The sequence below is a fragment of the Heliangelus exortis genome, chromosome 7, assembly GCF_036169615.1.
Source record: "Heliangelus exortis chromosome 7, bHelExo1.hap1, whole genome shotgun sequence".
Classification (NCBI taxonomy): Eukaryota; Metazoa; Chordata; class Aves; order Apodiformes; family Trochilidae; genus Heliangelus; species Heliangelus exortis.
In genome coordinates, this window is record NC_092428.1 from 19,795,102 (window position 1) to 19,820,735 (window position 25,634).

General features: G+C 37.3%; 1 protein-coding gene across 2 annotated transcripts in view; it reads right to left on the reverse strand.

Annotated features, from left to right (window-relative positions):
• Positions 1-25,634, reverse strand: part of GRID1 (glutamate ionotropic receptor delta type subunit 1) — a 491,930-nt gene that overhangs the window by 19,148 nt on the left and 447,148 nt on the right. For both annotated transcript variants that reach the window (XM_071749233.1, XM_071749234.1), the window contains exons 13-14: positions 8,961-9,156; positions 540-706 (exon numbers count right to left, since the gene is read on the reverse strand). In XM_071749233.1, coding sequence (XP_071605334.1) covers positions 540-706; positions 8,961-9,156 — 363 coding nt within the window. The remainder of the gene's footprint in view (positions 1-539; positions 707-8,960; positions 9,157-25,634) is intronic.

Sequence of the window (25,634 nt, forward strand, 5' to 3'; positions counted from 1 at the left end):
GTGTACACATTCATAAAGAAAAAGAAAAAAATGCTCCCAGCAGATAGCTTAGAGATCACTAAGTAGCATAGCCTTTCAGTATCATAGTCTTGACAATACCATGCAATACTCAGCAATTCTTTTTCTCCTGTGCTGCTGTGAGGCTGTCTCTCTGCCCTAATGGATAAACTAGGACATTTTTACTTGCTTATTGTGGGGAGCAACATGCTTCTTCATAGCCTGCAAAATGTAGCATGAATCAAAGATCTCTCTTCAGTCTCCCCACCAGCTCCCACAAAGATTTTAGGACATCAGTCCTTTTTCTGCCAGAGGCAGTGCTGCCTGAAGGTGTGAGGCCCACCCACAACCTCCTGTCCCCTCCTCTCTAAGAAGATGCATGTGAAGAAGTAGGAGCTTTGTTGAAGCCTGAGCTCATAACCTCCCTGCTATCACTTACTGTCATTTATTCAGTAATTGCCAAAATTAATGTGAAGGGCAAACAGGATGTCTTGCTGGTTGTAGAGAGAAATCCTAAAAAAAAGTGCTTTGTATCAGTTTACCTCTGAGAGAAAAGATCTCTGTAGGGACTTCCATGCTGGAGTGCTATTCCATATCCTTTGCTGCTGATGCTGTTTCCAATGACTGTCACAGAGCATTCATCATCCGTCAGCGCAGCGTATTCCACCACTGTCACATCCCACAGGAAAGCATAGTTTCCTTTCTTTGCCTGTGAATACATTGTGAACACAACAAAATCTAAACCAAACAAAAAATCTCAGGCAGGGCAAAAAAACAAGCAAAAAACCCTGAGCTTGTAATTACTCCATGCTGGTATTTTGTTAGGTCAGTTTTATCTGTACAACCCCAATATCTTAATACATTTTAGTGCTCTTCCCTCCCAGTATCTACATCAAATCATGCTAAAATGTCTTCCGTTTTCTATAGGAATACATAGGACAACATAACCAACTGTAAATGTAGACAAGGCTTACATAACAGGTTATTAATTATAAATTAAAGCTATTGCTTTAGCTGGGGAAATCTGACATACGTTTTGTAGGAGACAAGGATTAGCAGGAGTGTGAACTCTTTCCATACACTCATGTAACTAGATGGGAACTGTGGTGCTTGCCAGTCGTCATAGTCACCAAAATGGCAACTGTACAGCTTTCCTCACAGGAATATGTAAATAAACAGAGCCCCTTCTGAGAGCTATGTTAGTCCTGTATCAGAAGACATGTTCTAAGCTTAAAGAATTTCCTCTTTTCCCAAATAAGAAGAGTCATCAGCATCTCCTATTATCTCAGTTTTGGGACAAATAGTGTTTCATTTTAGTACACACCCACACTCATACCCTTAAACGTCAGCCTTAAACCAGTTTCAAACCCAGTGCATAGGATGAATGTAAATCACCTTACTTAACATATAATGCAAAAAATATCTCTGGATTGGGATTTGGTAAGAAAAAAGGTCATAATTTTGTTTGGTTAAAGTAATCATTGGTTTCCTAATATATTTAAGTATTATGTTCTTAAGTCTCTAGTGAACATACAGAGCACAACAGAACAGATGGCTTGGAATATCTAATGCAAATAAATGAGTAGTCACAAATATAGACTTCCAAAGCTTTTTTTTTTTTGCTTTTTTTTTTTTAACTTTGAGTGATTTCAAGTCTTTCTTTAGATCAGAACAAAGCAATGAGAGAGCTGAAGGCCTGTATTCAGTTCCTTTATGGGAAATGAATCTCCAAGGTCCCCTGGCAAATGGCTGCAGCTCTGTCACGGAATTAGCTTGTCCTTAAAGGTACTTTCCACTTTTGAGTAAGCTCACTTTTGAATTAATCTGTAAGCCTATGAGACTCTTTGAGTTATTATATTGTACTTCCTTTCTCAGTTGAGCAATTAAGCTAATTTTACTTCACCATGCTTTGATATAAACCATAGCTTTCTGAAGTCACTGACAGTTGTTTAAACACAACAACAAATCACTGAGTTATCTAGTGTGTAGAATGCAGAGAAACAAAGATTAAAAGAATGTTGCCTGGATTTTCTGTAAGCTTCTTGCCACAATCCACCTTTTTTACCTCCCTTTCACTTTTATTTTCATTGTGGCAATCATAGATCCTCAAGTTAATTTGCTTCTGAGCTAAGACACAGTAAGAATGTTGTATCCTTCTTATTGGAAAGATTTAAATGAGACTGTACTGATCACTGTGCAAATAGTTTTTTGCAATCACTGTGAGTTTGTCCCCAGTTTCTCTTTTGTCACCATCTTTTTCAGTGGTGTAATTCATGCATGTCAGTATGTAATTCATGCATATAGCCTCAGACAACTACTGCTGTGTCAGTACAAAGCACCATTAAAATCTAAACTGCAGTATCCTTACAGGAATTACTCAAATATGAGCCACAGGACTCTATTGTTAAAATCATGTTGATTCAGCTGGCACAACTTATTAAACCAGCATGTTCACAAAAATCTCTCGCAGTTCAGTGTAACTGTATGAAACCAGACCAGAGCAAGGCTCCTATGTCAACACTCTGATACTTTACCTGGCTGTCTACTTAAACCGGGAATGGTGGTGCAAAGGAGGAAAGTGTGGGAAGAACAAACAAATTACTTTACTATTTATGACAGATGAAAAAGGGTTTTTAACCTATCAGCACAATGCTTCATAAAAAAATCAAAGATGGTAAGGGTGCTATCCCTCAAGGCATCTATATTTGGTCTATAATCAGCTAGAAACCCACATTCTTGGAAGCCTAAAATGTGCTTTTAAAAAGGTATTTTCTGAATAATCGTGTACTCATAACTAACTGGCTTGCTAGCAGCAAATCTCTGCATCTTGCCTCTGCTCTTCCTGTGATTTTAGTAACGTGAATTTAGTAATTCACGTTATGTGCTTCCCCATCTGCAATGGGGCTGACAGGTCTTCTACCCAGTTAAGGGACAACAGGCAATGGGCATCAGTCCCATGGGTGTTGTTGGCAGGAAAGGCCAGCAACCATCAAAAGCTCTGGTTTTGTACATCTCAGGCAGGATGTGTCCTGTGGTTAATACTACACAGGCTTTTGCTACCTATAATAGAAAACTGTCAGTTTCAAGTGAATTAAAAATAAGTACTCACGGAACCAAAGACAAAAGTATTTGTTACAACACAGGACTTATTAAAAATCTGTTATTAGAGAAAAAAACACAAACTTCCCTGATGGATGTACAGAAAGAGGAGACCCAAAAAAGACTTGGCTTAATCATTGTGCTAAAATGTGTCTTGCATCTTTCTCAGGTTTTTTTGTGTGTTCATTTATTTGAAATAGGTGCATCTTTCAATTGTTTCATAGCTTCTCTGTAAATTATCTTTTCAAATTTAGAATTTACAAAAGAAGAACACTGACAACGTGTCATACATTCCTCATCCTTTTCTTAGTAATACTTGAGGAACACAATCTTCTTCAGATACTCAATTTCAATTATACGGTGATGCCCAGAGAAAAATCACATTATTGGTTCTACTTTTTAAAGCCTCAGTTTTCTGAATGTTATTTTATATCGAAGAGCTTTGTACACGAATTCTCAATATTAGACAGCAGATCTTTTGGCAAGGTCTGCTTCTCTTGCATTTGCAATGCTGCTAGTGGTAGTCCTGTAAGTGTAAGTGGTCAATAAACAAAGTCTACCAGGTCTCTTCATATCAATTATATATTTTTCTAATGTCATAAATAGTTCTGTCCAGTGCTATTACATCTGCAGAACATTATTTCTCTGACAGCCTGCTCATTTTAGTGGAACAGGACTTATGCATACTTCTCAACTCTCAGAAATACTGGATGTGTCTGTTACCCCTCACTGCTTGCCAAAAACAGTATCTCCAAAAATCCCTTTTTCCTAGGGGAAGACTTGTCTTGTCCAAAATTTCTCCTATTTGCATAATTTTCTTCTCTGAAGAGAGAAGATCTCATACTATTCATGTGCTCATTCCATTAAAATCTTCTGTAAGACCAAATGTTTAATTGCATCTAAAGTCAGCACCCTTTATTTGGCAGTATGAGCCAAATAAAATCAAACTGACACTTATTTTCAACCAAAAATCAAACCAAGGCTTTTTAAAAGTAGTTTAAACTTTTCATTTCTGTCACTTGAAAGAATGTGTGCATGCACCTGTGCATACCCCTTATCTTCCAGGTCCTGGGGGCAGTAAGAATTGCAGGACACACATGGCACTGTCCCATGGGATTGGATGAGCACAAAACATACCAATTACAGCAAAGATCCATATCCTGAGACACTTGCATTCACAGCTCAGCCATCTAAAGCCTGCACTGTTTGTCTTCAGGGCCCCAAATAGGATAAAAACATTCTAGTCAGCAGACACCATTGCAAAGCTAATATATATTGAGAGATGATAAAAGGGAAGGTGATAAATACCAGCTGAGAATAAATTAAAGAACTTGAATGAAGAATGATTGAATTGAAACACAGAATAATAAGCTAATTTTTTATATTTCTGACTTTTAATTGGCTTCCATATTTTGCTTCTTTGCAAAGCTTGCCTTGCTGCAACTTTCAGCATGCAGGCATTATTGCAGAACAAAACAAAAATAGGTTGGTTTTAAACTTTCAAAACCCTCTTGAACAGAAATTCAGCCAAAGCAGCACTCATTCATTCCACCCAGGTGGAACTACTATAGTTGTTTACACCAAAGACACCAGATTTATCTTTGGTTAAAGAAGTTTAAGAAAACATTTAAGATAAAAGAATGCTTTAGGCAAAATGCATATAAAAATATTTCCTCTTTACAGTCATGAAAATTTAAAAGGACAAGTAAGATTGCTTCTTATATATGAAAAAGACCATAAAGAGAATAGTAATACTTCAGAAAAGCTGTAAGCAACCTCATAATGAAACCCTTCATCATGGTTGGAGATAGCATAATATTGTTCAAAGCATGGTGGTTTATTGATGATAAAATGATGGCTTTTCAAAGAAATAATGATAACTTAAAAAAAGAAAAATTGCAGATTAATCACTATATGTCAGGGATTTATCTGAAACTTATGAAGAAACTACCACACTGAAGGTAAAATACAAGAATAATGTAACACTCATCATGAATTTGCTGCCAGAATAGTGTCACTGTAGCTCATCCCATTGTATGGGTTGTACTTCAGAAATATCAGAAAGTGACCTTTACGTTGGCATTAATGAAATAGTTCAAAAACATGTTTGTATAACAATTATTATCTATAGGGAAGTGCTTTAAGTGAAGCAACAGTGTTCTAATAAAAAGAAAACATGCCATTTAATCCTGTTCAGATTATTAAAAAATTAATAAAATTAAGGAGTCACTAAAGAATGTAATATATTCAGGCTTTAAGGAATCATTTGCTTTCTCTCCAAAGGCTGATGGGTCAATAAATTATTTTCCTCTCAGAATAAAAATCAACATTGGTGATGGTTCAACACGAAATGCTCGAATTTAATTTTTATTGACCATTAGGGGAAAGAAACTTTTTGAAGGAAGCAAAAAATAGGAGGAATAAACATACTGTGCCATCACCTAAATCAGTGATATATTCACATTTTGCAGTGTGCTTGGTTTTGGTCACTGCATCAAAGCAAATATAGAGAAAGAAATGAAAGAATTCAGAATAAATTTTGCCTCCAAGTTGATTGCACAGACAAAAAGTCAATCTCCACCAAAGCAAGACTTTTAGAAAGTACAGCGATGTTTAATTTTCCTATATATACATATATATATAAAAGATAGAAATGAGGGAATACATAAAGATCACCTAACTTCATTCATTTAAATTAAAACGGCAGCCCGCATTGAAAAAAGACAAAGGTTATTACATATGTTGTGGTAATTAATAATTACCCTGAAGAAATTATCACCACAGGGTATTTTGCAGACAGTTTGCTAAAATTTCCAAACAGCATAGAAATGTGTGTGATTCCTGGGATAAGGTCACTGCATGCTTCTTGGGGATTCTAGCTGTATCTTGACCCAGAAAGAAACTTGCCATACCACAGTGTTAGTTGATCCTCATCTGTTACAGCACCTGAAAACTCCAGTAGCAAAATAGCATTTTGTATGGACTGGACTCTGCTCACCTGCTCGTACACCATTTAAACACATTTGTGAATAAGAGGACATTTTCCATCTGCAGTGACCACTCTCAATTGTCTTAGGAGTACAAAAAAAGAAACCTGCCCCTCCAGCTTGGAAATTCCTTCTGTTGTGTCCGTGCCAGTGCATTAATACCCTTTTCTTGGCATTATTGGTGTTGCAAAAGCTGTGCCTTGCCAGTGGGAGATGGTCACTGTGGCTACAGGGACTATGCTGTCTGATGAGACATATCTGCCATGGCAACCAAACACCACAAAAGCTTTCAGGACCTTCCTCTACTATTATCCTTTTGGTTTTAGGCAGTCAAAGGGAGTAGGAAAGTCTCTGGGAAATGGAGAGAGACAAGTGAAATAGAGACAAACATCTGAAAGGCCTGCCTGTACCATAAATAAGCATCACTCTCTTGCTTTGTGTTGCAGCAGCACTGCTGTTCACAGCTGCATCTGAGCTGAGATGTCTGAAGAAAATGGAAAGGCTAAGGAGGGGAGAAAGGGTAGTAGTGATTCTTTTTGTCTCATGGTGGGCAAGTCTTCATTCAGAATGATGTTTTAGGGATCTTTTTATGCTAGAGAGATTTAGATTTCCTATTTCTGTAAAATACAAGTAATGTATAGTAAAAATGTACAATGTACAATAAAAGTACATTTACATCTCTTTCATGCAGCAGTGTGTGTTTATGGATGGAAAGTCCCATTTCTTTTGCTGATGTTAATACTCCTTTGGAAAAAAGAGAATTTGTAGCCATAACAGCTGACTGGAAAACTGGTCTGTTTGTTCAAAAAGAGCTCAATGAGCAAGAGCAACATTTAAACTATAAACACAGCAGTTTAGTTGACATTGTTATTAAATATTAAGCCAAATTTATGTAGGTGTCTAATCAAATAGCAGCGTTGGTCAGCTTTGGGGACTGAAGTAAATTTGGTTATTGTTGATGTTAACTGAATGACCTGATCAAATTATATAAAAATCATCCTACAGTATTGAAATCAAACTTAATATGAAAAGTTATTATCATAGGATGGAGCTGTTAGCTCCACACAGACAGTATAACTGGTATTCTAAGCAGCCTGAAAATCTATAATTACACTCCTGGCTTAGGGAAGCCTCGCTATCATAAATGGCAGCAGCATGCAGTAGGCTTACAGTAAGAGTATTTACACTCTCATGGCTCAAGAGTATTCAGTGTCCTAATAATTGTAAAAAAAAAAAAATTTAAAAAGTGTAAAAGACTTCATTTTTCTAAGGTAAACTGTTATATTATTGGTTTTAATGCTAGGGTACATAGAAAAGTATTTAATGCCTCTATTTCTACCTGCTTTACATGCTAACAAAATCTCTCAAACTAGAGGCCTCATTTTTATAAAGTGATGAAAAAAAAACATTAATGCACTGTGGAGTTTGATTTTGCCAAAACCCTACTTCGTACCAAGGAAAACAGACTGAGCTGAGGGCAGAGGGCTTTAGGAAGGCTCAGCTGGGAGATGGGAGAAAAGGCAGGGTGAACTAAAGCTACTGACTAAATAGTCCTGTTCTGAGAAGACACACAAGTGTTTGTATAAGGATTTTGTCCAAAAGTCACACAAACAGCTGAGAATCTTAGGTTAAAGGACTTTGATTTAGGAATGGGCTACTCCATGTTGCTGTACTCAAGCACAGTGCCCTCTTGGCACTCTAAAAGCCAATAAACTTTGGGTCTTTCCATCAGGCTGTTCAGAAAAGGTTTCAGAGATTCAAGGAAAGAAAAAAAAAAAAACCTAACAATTTTATTATTTCCCGCTTAAAAAAGCTTAAAGGACTAGTAATGTTTTTCTTCAGAATCAATGTTTCACTGACAACAGAGTAACTGTGATCAATGACTGTTTTAATAACAGATGTCAATTGTTGTGTGGAAAAAAAAAATCAGAGAAACATAGAATGGTTTGGGACCTTAAAGATGATCTAGTTCCAATTCCCCTGCATGTACAAGGACACCTCCCACTAGACAAGGATGCTCAAAGCCTCAATTGCCAAATGAGGGGGACACTTTTCACTAAGGGAGTAGCACGTTAAACTACTTCTGCATCCCTTCTGCCATAACATACTCCCAGACATATGTGGCTTGATGTTATTTACTATGTGTATTTGCTGAGGTACAAAATGGGAAACAGACAAGAGAGGAAGGCTAAGAGTGACAAAGTGTGGACATTTGTATTTGCATGATCTGAGCCAGAGCTGTTTATCAGAGGATGTAAGATCCCAAGCTGTTACATCTCAATCTTCAAATCCTACACCAATACTCAGTTTCACATTAAAAATGTGTATGTAGTCATCTCCAGGAGAAATAAAAGTTAGGTGAAAGCATGGTGACATGTGAAAGAGTACATGCATTTTTTAAAAGTTTAAAATAAACACAGAAAATCTTGAATTAAATTGCTGTTATAGGAGAAATGAATGTATGTACAGTGAATCCCTTGATTCTTACTCATGTTTCCAAAAAGTTAAATCCACCAACTTGGAAAAAAAAAAAAAACAACAAAAAAAAAACCAAATAAAACACACTCAAATGAGTGGAAGAGTCAGTACTTGGATAATGTAAAGAATGAAACTGCAAATGGTATTATTTGAGCTCCCAAGAAACCTAGAAACGTTATGGCCAGATTCAAAGAAGGACTTACATTCTGAAGACTTAGGCAGAGCTAAGGTATTTAAATTCAAAACCATGATTCCAAAATATTATTCTTATCTGTCATTGAGTTACTAAAAGGAACTTTTTATATGACTATGTAATTGCTTTCCTACATTATTAACTCCATGCAAACAACATTGATACCACACAAAAATTAAAGGAAAACCCCAGTGATCCAATCTTACCTTTCTGATGCCTTCAGAAGGATTCGATACACAATTATCTGCCCCATTATTCTTACTGATAGTCCTCCACAGTTCAGCAAAGGTGTTATCCTGCTCCAAAGGGTTTGTCCCTTTTGCTTTAAAGTATTCATACACTGCTGAATCCCTGACTGTACCATAAGATATATCCATTTGTTTGGATAGATCCTGAAATGTTCTGAAATTCAAGTTATATTTAGATATTAGTATTACGTAGTACATTACCAGGATTTGATTCATTAAATGCTTTCTGTGTCTGTCATTAGTCAGAAATCAGTTACTCTCTCAGATTAACATTTGTGTATCTCTTTCCTGATCATAAAACCACAGAGTAATTTAATTGTATTGAGATCATATGAACTTGACTATATTAAGGTCTTTTTCACACCAGTCAAGATTTTTTTTTTTGACAGGTAACATTAAATTTAAATATTACAATTCCAAGTTTGCACAAGAATATAGTGCAATAAAGACTTACTTGACCACAGAAAAAAGTCAGATTATAAATATAAACTTCCAGCCCCATCAGCATCATCTGGAAGAACTTGCACAGAATTCAGTGGCATTACTTTGCAATTACACCAATATCCCATCTGTCTCCAAACAAACAAAAATCTTGCTTCCAATTTCCACCAAGTCTCTCTCTCTTTTCACAGTTTCTGGTAAAACAGGCATTTTTCATTCAAACGCAGGCCTAACATTCATTTACTCACTATACCACTCTGGAAGTGCAAATGGACCTCAATGTGAGTGCCTGGGAGTGCACAATTTATTCTCAAGTTGTACAGAATGAAATTCGCTCCTGTTTTACAGCATTTTCTGCACTGGAAGTTGTAAATCACTACCTGCATCAATAAAAACCAGCCCAAGTTTCAAAACATTTAAGGTAGCTTCACTGCCATCAGAAGAAGCATCTTAGCTGTTTTTCACCTTGAGACTTTCATTCCCACTCCTGTGCTTCCTTCCTTTTTCCTTAAGCACCTATGCAGAGCCACTGTTTTTTTCCATCTAAGCAGATGCACACAGAAACATACACTGAACCATGGCCCACCACATGCAGCAAAGGAACCAAAGTAGATTTCATAAATAATGGTTTAGTTTATGCTTTAGAAATGTATAACTTCCCATAATAACAGCAACACACTTCTGATATGACCAACTGACTAAAGCTGCTCAAGTTCAAACTAAAACAGCCCTCCCTATCTTCCTCTTCTCTCCACAGTTTCTTTGTCCCAGAAACAATCTTCAAAAAAAAAAAAAAAAAAAAAAAAAAAAGTCATCCTCACATCAGAAAGGCTGACTCATGCCACCTCCCACCTGCCTCTAGCTCCTGGAGCCACAAAAGCAAAATATTTTGCTTTGCAGCTCTTTCAGATGATTTTTTTCATACTGCTCCTAAGAAGGCTTCCTTTGGCCCATGAACTGAATCTGTTTTCCACAGCTGTAGACTTCTCACAGACAATATTTTTCTGCCATCATCTTTTCTGTTTCATTGGAGAGATGCCACTGCTTACACCTCACAGCTCTGAGGGATTCCCTGCAACACTATTTAAAGCAAAGCAATCCAGCCATGTACACAATACCAGATACAAATCTGCAGAAACTTCTTCCATCTTCTCCATCATGTCACCTCCAGGCCTCCTAAGTTTGTCTTCAAAAAGACACATGGAGCAGAACCAGCTGGCTCTGGCCCTGGAGCTGCAGCTCAGCAGGGCTGCCACTCTTAGCTCCATCAGAATTCTCCAAACTCAGAAGCTGCTTCGGACAGTTTAAGTGGTTTAAGTTCTTAAATTGTGTTAAGGAATTTTATCATTTTAAGCTGTTAAGCAGCTTTAAGTAAGACTGTGAACAGTTTTTCTCTCTATACGCTGTACTCTTGAGGGTTTGGGCTGAGTCTGGGAGTTCCATCACACCCCAAATCTCCTGCTATTTCTCTGGCTCTGTGTGTGGGACTTAGGTGAAGTACAAAATGAACACACTGGAGGCTACTGGAAATTCAAAATTCTAATGAAAAATGAGATAATTTTTGTTGATTTTATTTCTCTCTTTGTTTAACAATCACACAAGTTATATTCTGGTGTCCTAAGCGTTTTCTTTGCATTTCATTGAACCAGACCATTTTTCCTTCAGTCTTGATCTAATTGATTACACACTACATTTAGTTCCTTTTTTCTTTTTAAAATAACTTTGTCATGAGAAATTTGTCATGAGAATTTAGATACTAAAAACAATTTAAAACTTGCAGTTTTACTAATGTCATTACTTTCTGGATCACTTTTACTGCCTCTACCATTGTGGAAGCTTTTTATCAGAAATACACAATTATTTTAGCTAAATTGTACTTTATTGACAACCAGTACTTTTTTTTTTTTTTCTACATTTTGTTGATAATCAGCACTATACACAAGCACAGTACATTTTGCTTTCTGAGCAGCATGTTCTTTTCAATTCTCTCAATGTCACAGGACCTGATGAGCAAATCTGGGGTTTAAATCAAGTGCTTTGCTGGCCCAGTAAGCAGATAATCAGTGCTGGTGGCAGAGAGAGAAGCACAGCCTTTGCCTTGGTGTTGTGAGTAAGACAAGTAATGCCCCTTTAGATGGCAGAATATCCTTAGAATAGATAATATGAAGTATCATGTGTCCTAAGGATTGCATGTTTCTCTCTTGCAGTGCCTCATTTGACGTGTTACACAAACAGCCACTGCCATGGGAAATCCTCTCCACTGGAAATATCCTGTGAGAGAGACAGATGATCATCAGAGAACAGAGTGAGGGTCACATTAGGTAATCAAACTTATGACTGGTTCCTGTAGCATCAAATCAGAGGGCTGGTAAGCCTTACTCCTTTACCAAACAGACCATTTAACCAAATCTCAAAAGTTATCCCAACAGGGAATGGTGTGGACCATGGTTCTTACTCAGTATGAAAATGCCTCTGTGCTGTATATCTGAACCGAAAGTGAAGGTAACACTTAGCATTTCCATCACCAGGGAAGTGATCAAAAGATCTGACATGTCAGGTACAGTCACATATATTAAAGACACTGAATGGTGATTAGTATCTCCTGCCTTTTACAGGATGGATTAAGATCATCACACATGCAGGTATTAACAGTTGTTATTTTATCCCCCCTCAGATCTGCCATTGCTATACAAAACCACACACTGCAACATTTCAGATATTGGTTGTATTTTACAATTGTGTCATTCTCTAAATATTACAATTCTTAGACTTCATTTTCTCAACCAATCATTAACTGGGCTGACTTTCTTCAGCCACTCATACTCTCAGCACACTTTCCTATGGCAAAGATTTCGTGCATTTAATATAGAAAATTATTTGAAACAAAATGCATAGCATAACAAGATGCCCCATTAACCTTACCACCTCAATTATTGGATCTCACAACCCATTAAGGACTCTCTGTAAATGTGATTAAAGATAAAACCAGTAAAGCAGAAAAAGGCAATGTTCCTCACTTACAGATACAGGAGCTAAACTTCAACTTGTAGATAAATACATTCACTGTGTGATTGCTGTAATAGGCAAGTGCATGTAAAGCAATTGATTTAAGTAAATTTTTCTGTGGTCAGTCCAAACAAAATTGGTGTCTTTTAAAACTGTATTACCCAAAAAAATACTTAACGTGTGTAGCTATCCCTGCTAAGTAAATGCTACAATTGATATGCAATTTCCCGTGAAGTTGCAATTATTTGTGTACAGTCAGCTGAAAACTGGAATCTCTTCCTGTTTTATTTTCCAGAAACACATTTACAGAAACCATATGCTGCAGAATAAACACGCAGGCAATAGCTGTACTAGCATTTATAATTAAACCTCTAGAAATAATTGCCAGAAAACCAATACTGGTTAAGTTACACTTTTTGGAGATGTTTCCTTACTAGTAAAAGATGTCTGTAGCTGTAGATAGTTAGACCAGGAATGTTCTGCCAGTATAGGTTTTTTTTACTCTGGAAATGCTATAAACCTAAGACTATCTTTATGAATAATCTGAAGAGTCTTGACTTGTCACTTGTGACAGTGACAGATTAAAACTTCAGTTAACTCAACTGGAGTCATCAGGATCATCAGATATGATCACAGTATTCAAAAAACAAAATAAAAAAAAAAATGGGCTCCTGTCATTTTTAAGGTAAAAAACTGGAATATTCTTCCTTTTCATATATACTAATTGTTGTTTGTTTGTTTTTTAAACTTAAGGAAGATCTTTAAACAAAAGAATAATTTAAAAAGCCAAAAATACTCCCTTAGGTATTTTTTTCTCATCCTTATAACCCTTTTTTTTTTTTTAACTTTGTAGCAAGCTGCACATCTGGATTCCATGGTGTAAAGTCTATGACTGTAAGCAAGGCAATCAGCTGACACTGCCATGTCATGCAGTCCTCGTCTTTTACATCACAGTGATTTATCTTCAGCCCTAGAGAAGTCATAATGGGAAAATCCTGACAGCTCCTTGATTTAGAGATAGTGTCTTGTTAGCATTCACAGCTGCCCATGCTCTGACACTGTAAAACTAGTGTCAGATTTTTCCAGTTTGCTCTTACTTTTGGGAACACAGTATTTCAGCAGTTTCTGAACCCACGGTAGTATTTTTAAAGGATGTAAGAACTTTCATGCTTAGTTTCTGTTACCTTTAAGAATAATAAAGCTTAAGGTTAGACACAGAAGTAGTGATCAGCTTTCTGCCCTCCTTTCATGGTGTGAGTACGCTTCAGTGTAACCTCTCCCCAGCACCACAGGCGTTTTGTAAAACAATACAGTACAAATAATTCCTCTCAAGTAAAATTAATTCATTGTCTTAATTAGTATTAATCCCTAAGTAATATACAGATGATTAAATAAATGTACTGCTTATTCCACATTTGACAGAGAAAACTGTCATTTGTTTATTTAAGGAAGCCAGTAATCTGAGAATTTTGCTCAGTGCAGCATAATGTCTTATTTGATGGCTGATGAAAATATGGCATCCCAGAGATGATGAGGCTTTTAAAGCTGCTCTACCTAGATGAAGCCTTAAAAATGCATACATAAAACACAAGTCATGACTTTCTAGTTTTTAAATACCTTGAAGCTACTTTATTTTCTTTCAATTTTTTTTTTTTTTTTTTTTTTTTTTTCAAAGCTATGAATTCCTGACATGGACAGAATTCAGTGTAAATGAAGTTCCCGACTATAACTATTTTCTCAACAGGATATATGGGAAGGAAATATGTGCTTCATGCACTGGGAAAAAAGTAATCCCACTAAACATCTAAGTCAAAATAAAAGTAGTGGAATTGATATAATAACCTTACACCACCAGCATAAGTCCAAGAAATACATATGAACTGAAACCTAGAATATAAAATCCTATTGGAAAAGAGATTTACTTGATAAAGTTATCACCAGTGGAAAGCAATGAGTTGAAAGAGGATTCTGCCTACTATGAACTGCAAAAAGGCATTTTGCTCATAACTACATTCTCCTTGGATGTACTTGCCAAGACAATGAAAACGAATGACCAAGAGTTTATTGTTGGTGACCACACATGAGTCCACCCACTGAGAGACAGTTTTAGGAGCCAAGCAAGCTTTGCAGGATGAGCTTCTCATTTGTAGGTCTCTCCATTGAGAAAGGTCTGCAAAGATGAGTCAAGGCTGGGGGTGGTATTGTGGTGGTACTGATAATTTTTACATGAGCAGAAGATCCTTGACTTATACAAAAGTATAAGTCTTGACTTACACAGAAAAGAGTGATATATTAGCTGAATAATGAGATAACATTAGATCTAACCTAGCTTTAGCACCAGCGAGCCTAAAATGTAAATACCCATTAAAAAAAAAAAAAAAAAAAAAAAGATTAAAAAAAAAAAAAAATTCTAAAGATTACCAACATTTGTTTCAGGTTCATATAGGAATGTTACAGTTCAAAGTACTGTTAAAATTTCTTCCAGTGGCTTATTTAGGAAACAGGCCCATAAAAAAAAAAACAACAAAACACCAAAAAACAAAAACAAACAAACAAACCCCCACAAAAACCAACAAAAAAACCCCACCAAAAAACAAAAAAAACCCAAAATACCCCCAACAAACTATGAGAGTCAAATTCGAATCCAAAAAACAAAGTGGATTCTCATTATTAAAACAGGTTCTTCTGTTAACAAAATATCAGCCCCCTGGTTATCCATTGCTCCTTCTAAACAGTGCCCTCAGGACCACCTTGGCAACTCCAATCACTTGAGTGGGACTTGTCTTGTCACTGGATTGTAGAAGGTCATTTTGCCTAGAGCTAATGCTGGCTCTGCTCCAGCACCACTCAGAAAGAAATCTGTTAAACAACTAGAAATAGGCTAAACATCTCCTGGTTGCCAGTCTTAATATTTCTAGCTATACTTCCAACCTTTCTCTTCTCCAAACATCCTTCAGGTAATAAGAGCTTCCATTCCTGATTGTTGTATTAACAATATTGTATTAACAATTGTGGGTTTTTTTGTTGGTGATGGTTATTTGTACTAACTCTTTTCTTTCTGGATGTTCTATGTTTTCTGCATTGCAATCACATGATGAAGAAATCATGATGGCCCCTATAGTAGAAGTTTTGATTGCTTTGCTTGAAAGTGTTTTTAAAAATAACAATAGCATGACAAATAACTCCATTAATAATTGTAGTGATGGAAGCCAGTTTCCAAGGATTTGCACTGGCACCCCATACTTTGTGATGTTTGTGTGAAGTTTCATAGCCGGGCATTTATGATTGCATTTGAGTTTATCTAACGTCTGCTTGAAGGAGTGAAGTCTTCCCTTTATATTTTTAAGGGTAATTTAATGGACCCCTCTTTACCACTACATCTTTCTATACTCTCAACAAATTAAGATACTTGAGATATTACCCACTTTGGCCGCCATGTTTGCAATTTAACAACAGAAAGTAACAGACGGACAGACATTCTGAGTAATCCCATTAGAGGCTTTTTTAAGATGCAGGCCCAGGTTTTCAAAACCTGGAGCTTTAATTTGTATGCTGAAATCTGTGTTTAAACTGCTACATGACTAGGCAGATTTTCAGAATGGATCAAGGAAGGTTTTGGCAAAACAGCACATCTGTAAGATGTTCATAGATTCTGTTAAAAACCTGGAAAGGGATTCAGAGCAGTCATGAGTAGTTGCTGCTAATTCTGCAAATTCAGAATAGTTAGTCCTGCAAAGAATCTGGGTTAGCCTGGGTCCTTCACTCACACTCCATATTCCATTCAACACTGAGAAGGAAATGAAAATGCAAAGCCGAAAAGGTGAAAACATCTCAAGAGATTGTAGCATGTTTGGGGAAGAGAAATACATCACTTGGAATACCTTTGAAAATTTCCTTGCTTTACTTTTAAACCACTTTGCCATTGTGACCTTTTTCTGAGTAGCTTGGAGGGTTAAGATGTTAATTAAAGCAAAGTATTCTACTCCCTAAATTATTAATTAAAATAAAAACTGCAGCTGTTGTTTAACAGCAGCTCAGTCCCAACAGCAGGTTTTAGTCACTTCACCTAAATCAAACATATCATAAAGCTGGCATGAAAATCGTATTGTCTGAATCAGCCACATCTGGTGACTAACACAGGATTTTACGTATAATGAAAATTACAAAGTACTTCTATTTTTTATGCAAATGCAGTTTAAATTGTTTGCTATGCTGATATCTTCTAGCACTCACATTCAGAAGCTAAAAATTCTAATGAAGATTAATGATTAAGATTGACAAGGAAGAAATTGCTTTCTTCCTTCTGAAATGGTGTTATAAGTACTGATACCACTGCTGTTGCGTTTCGCGCTTGGATGACAAAGAGAAGATTTTTAATTAAATAGAGTGGGGAACAGATAAGCTTGGCATCCTGGTGCTGGCTTAGAAAGTCCTTACTCAGGGTGAATGGTACTTTGTACTGTGACTATAGGATATCATTATGCTGTGAGTAGTTCCATTAAAGTCCATGAAATCCCAGTGTGGGATAAGGTTCTACTCAACTCTTTATTAATTTTTTATTTATCTGGAGCTGTCAAATACTGCGAAAACAAGGATCTCTTTGTGGGAAGCTCTGGGCTATTGACTGCACCACTGTCAGCAGTCTTATAGCCAGGGTGAAGTGGCTGGATGAATTCACATGACTCAGATCTGTCAGAGGTACAAAGTGATACTGAAAAACAGCTTCACACTCTTCCCTTACCATAGGGAGCAAAGCAGAAGCTATCGATGTTGACAGAAAAGGGAGAAGAAAACAGGAGGGCTCTGAAGAGGCATCTTGATTGCAACAACATGTGCTGCGTACTCCTGGGAAATCAAAACATAGGGCTCTTCATTAATACTGAAAGCACATAGACTATTCATCAGTTATTATTGATGTCTAAAGTGCATGCGTTACATATGCATATTTTAAAGTCTGGAGGCCCTCTTGGCTGTTTCTCAGTGGAGCCAGGCTGCAAGTCCTGGCTGTGTGATGTACTTCCCACCTTGACCTACACTCAGGTAAACACAGGAACAGATCTTACCCATTTGCCCCTGTATTCTCACCCCCCAAACACAAGTCTCACCTGAATACTAAACCTCGCACAGGAAACACTGACAGCACAGCATCTATCTGTTCCTTAGATTAAAATAAATTAGTTGATCGGGTGGTCTAATTGCACACCTTGAAATATGAGCTTGGAAACTGCATTACTGACATATGAAAGAAACATAGTAGTTACCATCCATTCCATTCTGACTGATGGTTTTCTATTATTTTTTGATAGATATGAGTATTCATAAATCAATCAGATAAAATCAATGACTAGTTCTCCTAGGCTAGTGTTAGTAGTTTAGAAGGCAAACAACTTCAGTGCATGTGATTACATTTCTTTTAATGGAACTTTGGCAGCTGCATCAAAATAGGTTTTTTAAGTCACGCCGTTCTCTCCCTCATCTCCAGATGAGTCTGAAAATGTGATGTGTACTACATTATATTACATTATACCAGGGCACACGTGCAGAAGAGAAGATTGCTCAGTAAGGCAGATGAGCCCAGGAAGTGGAAAGAACACATGCAATCCTTCCCTTAGTTACACAGTACAATTTCAAGAGAAGTTTTCATTCTCTCTAGAAAATCTTTTGCAACACAGGAACCAAGAACTAATAGGAAAGCACTCTTGGCAATAAACAGTAGCATCTTAATTTCCAAGGAAACTAAGAAACTCCAGCTCCTTTTCCCCCCAAGCACCTATAACCTTGAACTATTGAAAGTGTGCTGAGTTTTTTTTTTCTTTTCTTGTCTTTACATTATCAGAAATAGTTTCTAAATCTCCTTATTGCAAATAAGCCATTTTAAAGCATTTTCTTTAAGTGGCAAACTTACATTTTTCCATCTCATGGCCAGACAGTCTATACACATTTCAGAATTCATTGGAACAACTTTTATTTCAGAAGATGACATACCATTCTATGTATCATTTAATGTGTTAAGAGTTTAAGGTATGTGAAAGAATAATCTGTCATGGAGGAAATTTATAATTAAAATTAAATTAATTTATTTATAATTTATAATTTTGATTTGAATGAAAACATCAAAGAGAAAAGTAATCAGATGAAAAGTTCTTGCAAGAGGATGGAGCTCTGAGGGGGGTGGAGAGGAAGCAAGAGTAACAGCATACAAATAATGGTTTTCCAAAGAGCAGATGGCAACACACTTGATGAACTGGAGAAGAAAGTTTCTTACAAAGTTTGTTTGAAGGATAAAGTACTACAGAAGGGCTGGCAATTCTTAGGTTAGAGACCCTAACAAAAACACAGATGCAAACTATCTTCCTTAATGTGAGGAATTACCAGAAGAAATTATAAGAATTATAATTACATTATTATAATGTCAGCAAGAGCTCTTTCCTAGAAAACCAAAACCATTTCTTTTTTCTGAGTGATTAGAAGAGTAGTGCAACGATTTGCCTGAATGTGAATACACAGTACAAATGCCTTGGAAACATACAAATGCATGGGAGGAAAAAGAAATCAGTGTAAGAAAAATAATTCTACTTCACAAAAGCAATGAATATGGCTTATATTTAAGATGTTACTGCACAAAGCTCCTTGTGTAGTTCCTCAGCTGAAGTTCCTGCATCCACAGCAGAGCTGGCAAAAAGACACATGGCTGTGCCCTAGCTGTACCATACGAAGTTTGATTTCTTAATATTATGGCTGATTTCATCAGCACAAGATGAACCAGACGACTCTGCACTGAGCTTATCAAAACTGAAAATCCTCACCTCACAACCTGAGCACAGGTATGCTCAATTTTTTAGACTCTGAAAGAAGGCCTGATGAAGTTTGCTCCAAGAGAATAGCTTTTGAATTGATTGTTCGAGGAGAACTTTTAGGCTATAGGGAATACAGTAATTATTCATTTTATTGCAGAATACTAATTTAAACCTTACAATGTGAAAGACAGACCATCTAAGTGGAGTACAGAACTGGCCAGAGCATGATGACACTGGTCAGGTTAACCGGCCAACCTCTGCTGTGGAGGATGGCTGGGGAAGTATTCTTCCTCTGCCCCTTCTGGAAACTTCACTTCTTGCCCCTCTCCTCCCTCCATCCAAAAAAATCTAAAGAAATAAACAATTTATTGGATGTTCCTTATACTCACAGTCAGCATTCTGACGTTGAATATATGGCAATAAACAGAAGGTGGGAAAATTACTTTTGCTGCAAGGTGGGTGAGAAATTCTGCTGCTGAATCACCACGGTACGAGAATGTCAGAACTGCTGCTCAGTTGGAGATGTGGATGAGGAGGTGAGATAACTCTTTTTTTTTTTTTTAATTCACATGAACAAATAAAGCATTTCTCAAAATACGCAACAGACTAGGAGACTGGAAAGCTTATGTATGTCCTGCCTGCACTGGCAGCAAGTAAGAACATCAGTATAACCTTCACTTGCAAGTAGGTAACACCTACTTCATCTCATTATTTTAGAGAAATTAAATTACTGTGACAAAGTGCTTACTAATTATTGGTAGTTTATGAATGCAATTTACTTGCTTGTCCTGTATGCAGGGATGTTGTCAGAGAGACTTTCCAACTCCAGATAATATGGACTATTTTAGCCCATTGTAGAGCCACCTCCATGACCTTTACAGTAAGGCTCAGTTACATTAATGACTGTGACCAGCACAGATAAAAGGTATAAAATGCAAGCAATTTTACAGGTGGTTTTGCTTTTTCCAGGCAGCTGTTTCACTATCAAGTGTCATGAAGGTATTTATATATTTTCAGTGTCTACCTGGGTTCTCATTTTGAGTGTCTTAGTTTAATGCTTTCCTGGCAAAGAGATATATCATGGGTATGTAACAATATCTGGCTGCCCAACAGAAGAGCAAACAGAACCAGCAGGGATATACATGGAATATTGTATCAACGTGCAATAAGCTGTTAGGTAATTTTGTACTCTAGCTCAAATAGCTAGGAAAAACATATTAATGCTTTTGCAGGAGTGAAACTCAAAAAATTGAGCACACTGGTCAGCCTGCTTTAATGTCTCTTCCTCACCCAGGATCCATTTCCAAAACAGAATTCACCAAAAAGTTTTTCATCTTACTCCTGTTCTTAAAAAATGAAGGGTTGAGGTAGCCTTTACAGTTAGGAAATGTCTGAAGCTTTAAGGCCATCTTTGTTTGAGTTGCTGTAGTAGTTATTTTGCCTTTTTCATATCCTGTTGTATTAGGTTTTATTATCGTTTCATGTAGTACGTCAAATCAGCATCTTTAGAGAAAAAAAAAACATCCTATTGGCCAAAAATCTTCTATTAACACATTTTGCACAGTTTATCCCTTAGGAGTCAAGTTAAAAATAAAACCCAATAAAATCAGCCATAGGTGCTATCCTTGTAATAAAAAGAAACCACACACTACAACCAAAAAGGTTGATCTCTGGGACAGTGAGATCTGAACTATGCAGAAGCATTCAGCTACTTCACTGTGGACAGCCAGCAGATAATCTGTATTTATATGAGAAAATTTGACTTAAATGGTGACTTGATCTGAGCTCAGAAGAGAATGAGTATCTGAAGCAATCCTAGTACATTTGGATGGGATGTCGTAAGAGTTGCTGCTCTTGGTAAATATTCATCCTTCCAAAGCAAAGGCAAAAAATAATAAAAAATAATTTTTATTATATTCACAGATGGAAGATTTTGCTGCTGTCATACCCAAATAATTTCCTTCTCTAAACTGTGGGCATCTGAATGTTAATGCCTCAAGGTGATCAGGCATTGGAATGGGCTCCCCATGGAGGTGGTGGATTCTCCGTCCCTGCATGTTTTTAAAAAGAGACCAATGTGGCACTCAGTGCCATGATGTAGTAACAACAGTGGTAATGGATTAAGGGTTGGACTTCATCATCTCAGAGGTCCTTTCCAACCCAAATTGGGTTTCTGTGATTCTGTGAGCCCACCTTAAGCCACAGAACTTCCCAGCAACAAGAACAAATGAAGATATGCTATAATACATGTGTCACGAAAATAGAGTTGAAGAGCTTGTGGAATCACAAATCTCTTGGTCTGCCACTGAACTGCAATATATGCCACATTTTCATGTGGCAATTGGAGAGTTTGAATGCAAGTTGTGCATTCTTCTTTTTCCCCAGAAAAACATCCTTGGGAAATATTTGCACTTACATGCTTGCCTGCTTGCTCGATTACAGGAGCAATTAGGATCCATTTTAAATTGTGGTTGAAAGGCAGATGCCAACATTTAGAAACCTTTCTAGAGGCTCCAGACTTTGTGAGGCCCTGGGTTTCCCAGAAGCACCCACTGGGCAACACCGTGAATGGAAGTGAAAGGAAAGAACAGGCAATGGGTGTTCAAGCACTGGGAACCCCTCTGTGCCTTGTTCTGGACAATTTCTGAAGGCAAGTGGCGGGCAACCTCTGCTGCCCAGGCTGCTGAGTATTTCCCATGAAACTTCTTTCATGTGATCTGAACAGGGAATGTTCTGGAAAGAAAAAAGTTTGGAGGTTTTGTCCTTGCTCATTCACTTGCATCTTTCCTACACTCTATTTTTATGGATGAATTTAATCTAGTTATTTAATGATTGAAGCTTTTGCTCACAGGCCTTAAATAATAATCTTGATAATTATTTTTATCATGCTCATTCATACATGCCTCCTACCAATGTGCCTGAGGTGCTGCACAGACACTGCAAAACATAGTACAAATTAAACATAACGAAAGAAACCCAAATGAAATATTTAGACAGCCATGTATGATATTAACAACAGAAAGGCTGCTTTCAAACACAAGGAAGGCAAAATCACTGCAAATGCAGAGGGATTGCTTTCAGGTTCTTGATACCAACCCTATCAAATCCATTTAACTACAGCAGATGAAACCTTTGCTCATTTCCCTCTAGCTGGCATCTTCAAAATAGTTTCCCCATTTTATTTTAAAAGATTTGTGATTGTTCCTGGTTTGTGTGCAACCCAGAAAATCTTTTTTGATACCTGCAGAGCTTTTATAATACAGTCATTTCTGGCCATCATCTTTAAAGCCGCTAAACTGATAATGTTGCATATAAGTTACAAAAAAAAAAAAAAAAAAAAAAAAAAAAAAAAAAAGATACTCTGTTACAAACAAAGGGAACTGAGACAGAGAGGAGGCAAACTTGCCAAGCTGAAACAAAGCTTGTGGTAGAAAAGGAATTTGCACCCAAGTACTCCAAGTGCCAGACTATCATCCCAACTAAGCTGCAGTATATCTTCAGCTGTCATGAAAAGACATGAAATTTGGGGATTAAAAGCAAATAAGGAAATCATGAAACAACAGCTGTGAACTTAAAAGCACATATTACATCTACTTGTATAAAGTCCATGAATGCATATAAACAGATGTCCTTCAAATAATGTGTGCAAATATTAAGGATCAGTTTGACCAAATCTTAAATTTAAACTTTGAATTTGCAAATAGCCTGCTTTTTATGTCCTATTTTTCTTCCAGGATTCTTAATCTTGTGTTAGACAAGCTCTCCTAAACCTGAGTTTCAGAATATCTGTGCAGCTACTGCAGTGCATGTAGTGTGCTTGTTAGCAAGAAATGAAGCTCGAAGTTACGTCACTGCTAATTAAACTCATAATTACAAATGGAAGGTCAGGCAGAAGATCTAAGGGTTTGTTTAAAAATCTAGTAAGATGAATGAACAAACTCACATGTAATTCAACCCTTACTTGGCAGACTGATGCATTTAGACAACTTCTCAACTGCATACTGTTCTGAAGGAAAATAGAATAATAAATGCAAATCATATGGGTTCAAACAAGTCTGTCATGGATTAGCACAGGCTCTAAACATGATCTAGATTTCTATTTAAAACTAAAAATTAAGAATTGCTCATTTACAAGTTTAGAACGTGGGTCACAGCTCTCTAGTCTGAGCTCCAAAGCGGTTGATGGCAATACATTTGGAAATGATGCCTTCTCTTTTGGAACTGGAACACTTCTCACCCTTCTGGTATAGGAAATCTGCTTAATGGTTCACTGTCCTGCCTTTGAATCTCCACAAAGACAGAAATCCTGAGGTAACCACTCTGTTGCCTTTGTTCCTTTGCTGTGAGGTTGTAGCAGAAAGAAGATGAGAAGAGCATAAGTGGTAATTTGGACAGAGGGATCCAAGAGGCACTATCAAGAGAGCAAAAGGATGCAGAAGTAGCAACCTCTAGCAATTGGAAAATGGAGGACAGGTTCACACTATTTTCTGCTACCCTTAATCTCCTGAAAGGCCAGAGGTTTGGATGTGAGTTTCAAACTCCACATTCTGACCCTCCCCCACCCTGTCACAGTGGGACGGGTGATGGGCACACAGGACACACAAGGAGCAAGGCAGCACTTGCAGTTATGCCAGACCAGAAAGCCAGAGCTTCCTCCCATTATCACACTTGTGATAAAGCTAACATTGGGAAAAATCCAAAGAGAAGGTTTTTTGTTTTTCATGGGATCTGGACACCTCAAAAGCACAGCACTTGAGAACCTGTTTGGGATTTATGAAGTCTCTGTCAGGAAGCAGAGAAATATAGGCAGTATATCAAAGCTGCTTTCTTCCATGCCTCCTACTCTGCATATTTCACCTTCCTGTGAGGCACAGGTAGTCTCTGAAACTCATGGCAAGGAAAAGGCTTTTGAGATTTGCCAATACCAGATTCTAAAAAAAATAAATTATTCCCTCATCAGCAGGCTTTCATCTGACATGCTAATTCTAAAAATCTGCCTTCCAACAGTTCAGCTTGGCTTTAATGAATGTCTCACCAAGACCCTTCTAACAAATGTCATTTATGATTCCTATGAAACACTTGTTTTATGTTGAAATGGTGGAGGTAACGATCACTGGGTTGATTGACACCCAGTTATTCAATCAAACATAGTCCTATTTCACTAGACATACACCACCAATGCCAAATTTGATGCTGAAACAACTTGTATTAGGCTTTTTGGAGGGGGCCTGGGAAGAAAATCAGTCTTGTAATGAAAATCATAACTATGTTGCAGATACTGCAGCACCATAATACTATTTTCTCCCCTGCTGGCAATTTAGCAGCAGCAGTGCTGAACAACAGAGGACTTTTCTATGGAGGGAGAGATAATAGCACACATTTACTGAGAGGATGGAGGATTGGTTTCCTAACAATCCAAGCATACCCAGATGGATTTGGTAATTCTCAGCTGGTGAGCAGTTTTTCAGCTATAACTCATTGTGCCTCTTTTGGTGGGAAAAAAAATTGATTTCACTGAAGTATTTCTTTCTTGGTCCATGAAAGATATAATGCAAGCAAGCTGAGAGGCAGACTTAGGAGTGCCAAAATAGCTCCAGCACATCATACGATGCTGAAGCTCTATAGCACTGGGAGCCAAGACACAAGGCTGCTATGCATTCATGTAAGACAGTAATTTACTTTCTCTGGAAAAATACTTGCTCTAAATCTGATTCAACACTTTATAAGATGTTTCTCCTGAAGAGCGGGGACATGAAACCTCTTCATCACAGCTTGGAAATGGATGAAGGCTTAACAGAGTTCCTGGAGAACCCATTTCTATACCCCATCTCTGCCCTCCTAACACACTGATAATTTTCAGTGAGTGGGGTTAGTCCAGATTTCTGTCTCTCAGAGTAGCAGGATCTCAGCAACATCAGCAAAACTGGTAAAACAGCCACAAGCAAGCCAAGACAAGCAAGTACCTTAACTGTATCAGTTACACCAACCAGTGATTATGTGAAAGAGCTTTCTGACAGCTACCATTTCAGATTACCTCAGAAATTATTCAGGTGCCTATTCCTAAGCATCTGGGACCACTTTAGGTACCCCAGGCAACAGAAATAATCCACATTGTGGATGAAAATCCCTAGTAGAGACCCCTGACTTTATAACCAAGTAGCTGGAGCACAACCTTATGACAATTTAAATGGCTTCACAGACATTTGTTTCGGCACCTGAATTGCTCTGTTGGTGTTTGCAGATCACAACAGAGTGCTTTCTTCATTCTGTATCCTCACCTTGTACAAAGGGATCTGGCATTGGTAACCTGAAAAGTGACAGCTACCATTAGGTATAAAAAGGCCTGTAATTTTAATTCTTCAGCTGCCATCTCTAACAGTAGAAGGAC